Here is a 6,554-nt window from a genome sequence, read left to right on the forward strand (position 1 = left end):
GGGCGAGGGTCATAGTCTCAAGGCTGCGGTGAGCCCCTCCTAGCACCACGCCATCTTCCTGAACAGGTGCGCGTAGGTCGGGGCCCTGCTGGGGCACGTGTCCCTGATCAGCATCAAACCTCATGTGACAGGCCAAGCCAGCCTTTGCTGCCCACCTGCTCCTCATGCCCTGCCGAGCGGCCTCGTATCTCCCTGGGGTCCCGACTGAGGTACAGGAGCTCAGCCCAACCCCCCCCCACCAAGAAGGCCTCCAGAATCAGCACCAATAAAAAAATACGCTTTACTGTGGACCTCAGAGTCTGCAAGATAGCGCATGGACACGCAGGGAGCGGGGCATGCAGAGCGCCGACGGGTGCACGGGACATGGCGAATGGCCCCTCCCCTGGGCATGCCCCGGGACTCTGGTCTCTCCAGGCTGCCCCTGCAAGCCTCGGGACCCTCGGGGCATGGCCAGTCCCCTCCCAGCCCGCCAGCCCCAGGCAGCTGGTTGAGCAGATGGAGCGGGAGGGGCAGCCTTCTGGACACGCACACGTCCAGCGCTCCGGCCGCTCTCAGAGCTGCCAGGCAGGGCCCAGCACCCCGAGCCCGGGGGCGGGGTGGGCAGAAGCAGCTGGCGCAGCTCAGCCGGAAGCAGCAGCACGAGGAAGGAGGGCGTGGGAGCCCACACCTGCCAATCCAGCCCTGAGCGCCGCAGCAATTTTGTCTCTCTTGATTAAACAGCCAAGGAACATGGGGTTCACGGACGTGTTTTCTTCTTCGTTTTCCTGAAACACCCAGAATGGAAGAGCGGAGAACGGCCGCGAGGTTCCTGGGGGGCACTTGACACTTTGGGGGCAGAGGGAGTTGGAAGGAAGAGGAATGATGGAGCTGGCGCCTGGGCTTAAGCAGGGGACAGACAGCAGCAGAGCCGATGGCCCAGGCTTGTTGATGGGTGTGTGTGTGTGTGCAGGTGTGTGCACGTGCGGGGCGGACTGCAGCGTCACGGGGCACGGAGCACACACCAATCACTTGCTTTGGGAAGAACACCAAGCAGTAATTGTGCAAAGGGTGGGCGCCACTGGCCATCAGACCATCTGTGGAGGGTGGGCAGCAGGGCTGGGACGGCCCCTCCTGGGGTGGAGCCAGGGTCTGGGGGGCAGGGCAGGCGTCCACATTCTGCTTCAGACAGCGAGGGCCTCTCTGGCCAGCGCACTGAGCCGCCCCGCCGTGGGTAGGTGGTCTGAGGCTGCCGTGGCATTTCAGGTGGGTCGAAGACAAGGTGTAGCTCCCACCTGGGGGACAGCCAGGGCAGCCAGGTGGGAGATGGCGGGGCCGGCTGCCAAGGGGGGCGTGGGGGGAGGAAGCAGAGCCTCGAGGGGGAGTGGCAGTGGGAGGGCCCTGTCCCGGCCTCCCAGGTGCCCAGGAAGGCCGCTCACTTCCAGCAGCGCTCCAGGGAGCTGTGAGGCTGGACCTTGAGCTTCTGGGGGCAGAGCAGCTTGGTGAAGGCTCGTCGGAAACTGTAGTGGCACAGCGGGTAGAGGACAGGGTTGACGGCTGAGTTGGCCCACAGCAGCCAGAAGGATGTCTCATACCAGTAGTCAGGGACGCAGTGGCCGTGGCAGGCGGCCCGGATAATCATCAGGAGTGTGTACGGGGCCCAGCAGAGCCCGAAGATGCTCACGATGACGGCCAGCGACTTGGCCACCTTCTTGTCCCGCGACAGCCGGAAGCGCTGGGTGATGCTCTGGGACACCATCTTCATGCGCTTCTCCAGGGACGCGGAGGACGCCGAGGGCTTGGAGCCCCGCTTCAGCGAGCGCGGCCGCTCCGTGCCCCGGGAGGAGCTGCCGGAGCTGGAGGTGGGCGAGGCCGCGGCGCCCCCACCGCTGCCGCCCCCGAGGGCCGCCTCCCCGGCCTCAGTGCCAGGGGCTGCCTCGCCCACCCCGACCCCGTACCTGTGCAGCGGCATGGCCTCCCCTCGCCCCTTGTGCCAGCAGCCCCAGCAGCCGGGCGCAGCCGCTGGGGGCGAGGACTGGGCATCAGGGGCGGGCTCGGGGTCCCGCACCCCATCCAGCCGGACGCGGGTGCGCCTCTGGATGTTCAGGTAGATGCTCAGGTTGAAGAAGGTGACGCTGAGGAAGGGCGTGAAGAACTCGAGTGTGGAGGCCGTGATGAGGAAGTACCAGTTATAGAAGAACTCGGCATAGCAGTGGCCCTCCGGGATGGAGCTGCCCCCCGACAGGTACTCCCAGCTCAGGATGGCAGGCCCGTACAGCAGGAAGGCCAGGACCCACACCAGCACCATCTTCTGCACCGCCCGCCGCGTGTCGCCCTGCTGGGCCCGGTAGGACACCTGCCGTGGGAGACACTGGGTCAGGAGGGGAGGGCGCCGGGCCCGGGGGGCAGCCACTGTGGTGCTGGGAGCATCCCGCCACCGCCCGCCAGCAGCCTCTGGGCCTCTGTGCGTGGCCTCCCTCCCCTCCCCGCATGGATCCCAGGCTGGCGGATGCCCTGGCCCGCCCCGCTACCGTCAGAGAGCCTCCCTCAGACCAACCACGAGCGCTCCCCCTGGGCCAGGCCCCCTGCCTGCCATGCCCCTGCCCCCCGGCAGTGAGGGTCCTGAGGCTATCTTGCCATTGTGCCCTGTCCACTGAGCACGCACTGGGCACCAGGCTCGGTGCTCAGCACCTTTTGGATGTCTTGGCATCTCCGTTACTGTCCTCGCTCTCCTAGTGGCTTGGGGAGGGAGGCGGAGGCCACAGTTGGATTGGCTCAAGGGGACAGAGCTGGGCCTTGACCCCAAACCCATGCTGTGCCCTCTGTCTCATGGCCTCTCTAGATGAGGACACATGAGGCCCCCAGCAGAGGGCGCTCAGAGTGACTGGTACAACCACCAAGGAGGAGATGAGAGGGCAAAGGAGAGACCCGTGCTCCAGCGGCTTCCTCTGTGCCCACAGGGTAGTGACGCAGGAAGGCCAGGCAGTCCAGCGTCCCTGAGGGTGGCCACTCACACCAAGGGAAGCTGGTGGAGACAGAAGCTGATGCCTGGCTTCCTGGGGTATGCTCGTGCACACCCATGCACACACACACACACACGTGTGTGTGTGTGTGTGAATGGGGGGAGGGTACCACCAAGAGCCTCTGGCCCAGAACCTCCCTCAGCTCTCAGAATGCTGGGCCTGCTCCAGGGTAGAGGCTGAATTGTCCCTCTTCCTTCAGGAGCCCCTGACGCCAGGTCCAGATAGTGCCTCCTGCCTGGCCCAGGGCCCATCCTACCGGCAGCAACTGGCTCCTGAGTACCCCGTATGTCAGCTGTGAGGCCAGCGGGGGCCGGGCTCACCTGGTACTGCCCACCACCTGGAATGGCCCCGCTCTGCCGTGGCCCCCTCTGGCCCACCCCTCCTCCCGGGACCGAACACAGGCAGCGCATCCCAGACTCACCGCGCGGGTGACCGACAGGAAGCGGTCATAGCTGATGAGCACGATGTTGAAGACAGAGGACGTGCAGAGCAGATAGTCCACCACCAGCCACAGTTTGCAGAGACCCCGGCTAAAGGGCCAGCGGCCAGTCAGCACGTAGGGCACATAGAGTGGGATGCAGAAGGCCCCTGTGGGAGAAGAGGGCCAGGGTGGGCGACCGCTGGACAGATGTCTGGCGTGAGCCCCACCACAGTGGAGAGACAGGCAGTACTTGGGGGTGCACGGCGGCCACTTTCCTGGGACCAGTAAGCGTTACCTTGCCCTCCCCTCCACCCTGTCTCTCAGGCACAACTTCTATCTACCCTGCCCCTGGCCTTCAACTCTTGCCAAGTCTCCAGCCCCACTGGCGTCCCTTGGACTTGGGGTCAGTCAGGAGGGGAGATCCCGGGGTGGGGACCTCTGGGCACCATGAGACCCTGAGCCTTGGTTTAGGACTTCCGGACTTCTGACCAGTCTTCCCAAGCCCCAGAGGGAGGGGGAGAATTTCCTCCCTTTCCCGCCGCCTTCCAGACCCCAGCCCTTCCTCATCAGCTCAGAGAACGAGAGAGCCGTTCTCCTGGCTCAAAGGGCATTTGGCTGCCGCCGCGCCAGCCGCTCCCACTGCCACCAATGTCTGGCAGACGCACCTAGCAGCCCCAACAGGTGTCTGGCGCTCCGGCCCCCTCCGCGCGCCCCGCCCCCAAGCCGGCAGCAGCGCGCGGACACGTGAGAGCGCGCTCCTCCGAGCATCTCCCCCACCCCCACCCCGCTTCCCCCACGGCCCCCTCCCCCAACACTGCTCTAAAAACTCCCTTCTCTGTCCCCTCCCCCAAACCTCTCCCAGCGCCCTCCGCACGTCCTGAGTCCGCCAGCAGCCTTTGTTTGGCTACAGCGCAGGAGCCGGCGCTGCACCCGGGGCTGCTGCGCCTAGCGCCTTGCCAAGCGCCGGCGCGCCGGGACCCCTTCCCGAGGAACATCCCGCCCGCCTCCCTCCCCGCCCCTTGGTGGGGGAGGCAAGGAACTTCGTCCGCGCCCACCGCCCCACGGGTCCCGGACGCCCCCTCCCCAAGCAGGGCTCCCCGGCGGGGTGTGTGCCCGAGCAAAAAAGGCACCCTAGTCCACGCTCCGATCCCTGCTGGCCGGGCCGGGCTGGGCACTCCTGGGCTCGGGCGGGGGCTGGGGGCTTTACCCACGAGGAAGTCGGAGATGGCGAGGTTGAGCAGAAAGAAGTTGTTCTGGGTGCGGAGGCTCGAGTCGGCCACGAAGGCGAGCATGACCAGCGCGTTGCCGAGCACCGTGGCCACGATAAGCAGCGCCATGAGCGCGGCCAGCACCGCGGTCCAGGCGGCGGAGAAGCCGCGCGCCCCGCCTGCAGCCGCCGCCTCGCCCGCCAGCGCCCCCGACGCGTTCAGCGGCCCGTCGGACGGCGTGCGCTCCATGGCCCCGCCGGCTCAGGCGGCGCCGGGGCGCGGGGCAGGGCGCGGATCGCCGGCCGCGCGGCCGGGAGGGGCCCCGGCCCCGGAGCCTGGTGTTTGCGGGCTCTCGGCCCGGCCGGCTTCGCCGGGGGGTGCCCGGCGCATGGTCCGCGGGCGCGGAGGCCCGGGACGGGGCCGGGGCGGGCGGCGCCGAGGGGGCCCGGGCCGGAATCCGGGCCGAACGGGGCCAGCGGCACCACCGCTACAGCCCGAGCGGACCTGGAGCGGAGCGGGAGCCCGAGCCGCCGCCAGAGCGCCGGTGCGCCCCGAGTGCTGCGCGCAGCCGAGTGCGCCCCGCGCCCAGCCCGCCGCCCCCCGCGCCCCGCGCAGCGCCCCCGCCATTGGCTGCCGCCCGCGCCCCGCCCCCGCCCCGCCCCCGCCCCGCCCGGCGCCGGCAGCACCACGGACAGCGCCGCGTGCCCGCCGGGCCGCTGGAGCCCCAGCCGGGAGCGCACGGCGGCTGGCGGAGAGCCCGGCCCGAGCGGGCGGGCGCCGGGGCGGGGGGCGCGCCTGCTGCCAGCCCGGCCCGCGCACCCAGGAGCCGGTACCTGCGCCGCTAGAGCCTGCCCCGTGCCCTCAGCCCCGCTGACCCTGGCCGGCCCTCGTCGGGGTCCGGGGGACTGTGGGGACCTGGAATGAGGGGGGTACGCCTGCACCTGCGCTCGGGGGTACTTGTCCCGGGAGACCCCTCCTCCTGTCATGCTTCAGGCAAGCGGGTTTCAGGGGAAGGAACGTCCAAGAGAAAGGATGGGAGGGGTCTCTGAGAGCGGGAGCCCTGGCCAGGGGTCTGCTCCAGCCCCCATATGCGTGGGACTCGGGGTCTCAGTCTCCCCACGGGCAGGGCCCGACGCAGGGTCTAGGGCGACCTGCAAGGAGCAGACAGTTGTGGAGTTACATAAGGGAAGATCTGGAGCCAGTGGACCCGACCGGGAAGGGAGCACACCCACTTGGGGCTCAGGCGGACCCAGGTTGAGGGGGGGAGAGGCCGGAGGTTCAGAGCCCGGCCATGGGTCCCCCCCCCCCCCCGGCTGACAGCGCAGTGGGGCGGTCACCGCCGCGGGGACAGACGAGGTCACTGCGCTTAGGGCGCAGCCAAGGCAGCTGCTGCGTTAGCGCCTGCAGGAGGGGATGGGGGAGGAGAGGCAGCCGGAGGGAGCACCCCCTCCCCCCCACAGGCTCAGATAGACAGGGTCAAGGACAGAGTCAGCAGGAGACACAGTGAGACAGACAGATGCGCCCACACTCAGACACACAGACACCCACAGACCAGGGAAACAGCCACCCAGCGTCAGGCTGGGGACCCACCAGCGGCAGTTAGACACACACACATCAGAGAGCAGCCAGCCAGGGAACAGCGCCCGAGGGAGAGAAAGGCAGCTACTCGGCTCTGTCTCCAGCGGCGCACATCTGTGGAAGCCTCAAGGAGGACAGAAGTGGGGGCGTCTGCATGGGGGGGCCAGGAGGCTGGGGGAAGGGGCTGCTGTCGGTGCACGAGGCACCCCCATGCGTACAGTAGCTTCCTGATTGTGCAAGGACCCACCCCCTTCCCTAGTCCCAAGAGGTACTTCAGAAACTTTGGGAAGTGGGGGAGACTAGACTCCCTCTAACCCTTCCTCAGGGCTGGTTGCAGCTGGAGACCCC

The 6,554-nt window shown here is 68.3% G+C and overlaps 1 protein-coding gene across 2 annotated transcripts; it reads right to left on the reverse strand.

Moving 5' to 3' along the window:
* Positions 1-261: 261 nt before the first annotated feature.
* Positions 262-5,184, reverse strand: HRH3 (histamine receptor H3). Of its 2 annotated transcripts, XM_045981148.1 has the most exons (4): positions 4,628-5,184; positions 3,421-3,587; positions 1,416-2,332; positions 262-764 (listed from the first exon to the last, which is right to left on the reverse strand). In XM_045981148.1, the coding sequence occupies exons 1-4, from the start codon at positions 4,875-4,877 to the stop codon at positions 737-739; spliced, it is 1,362 nt and encodes a 453-aa protein (XP_045837104.1). In that variant the 5' UTR covers positions 4,878-5,184; the 3' UTR covers positions 262-736. The 2 variants fall into 2 exon arrangements, with proteins under 2 accessions (XP_045837104.1, XP_045837102.1); XM_045981146.1 differs by having other exon boundaries at positions 262-2,332; positions 4,628-5,182.
* Positions 5,185-6,554: the final 1,370 nt, after the last annotated feature.

This window comes from Meles meles, chromosome 16 (genome assembly GCF_922984935.1).
Source record: "Meles meles chromosome 16, mMelMel3.1 paternal haplotype, whole genome shotgun sequence".
Lineage (NCBI taxonomy): Eukaryota > Metazoa > Chordata > Mammalia > Carnivora > Mustelidae > Meles > Meles meles.

Excerpts from the sequence above, each read along its gene's own strand:
- HRH3 (XM_045981148.1), bottom strand. The coding sequence starts at position 4,877 with ATGGAGCGCACGCCGTCCGACGGGCCGCTGAACGCGTCGGGGGCGCTG. Across the intron at positions 3,588-4,627 it reads CATCTCCGACTTCCTCGTGG|GGGCCTTCTGCATCCCACTC; the intron begins GTAAAGCCCCCA and ends CTTCTCCCACAG. Across the intron at positions 2,333-3,420 it reads TCCTGTCGGTCACCCGCGCG|GTGTCCTACCGGGCCCAGCA; the intron begins GTGAGTCTGGGA and ends CTCCCACGGCAG.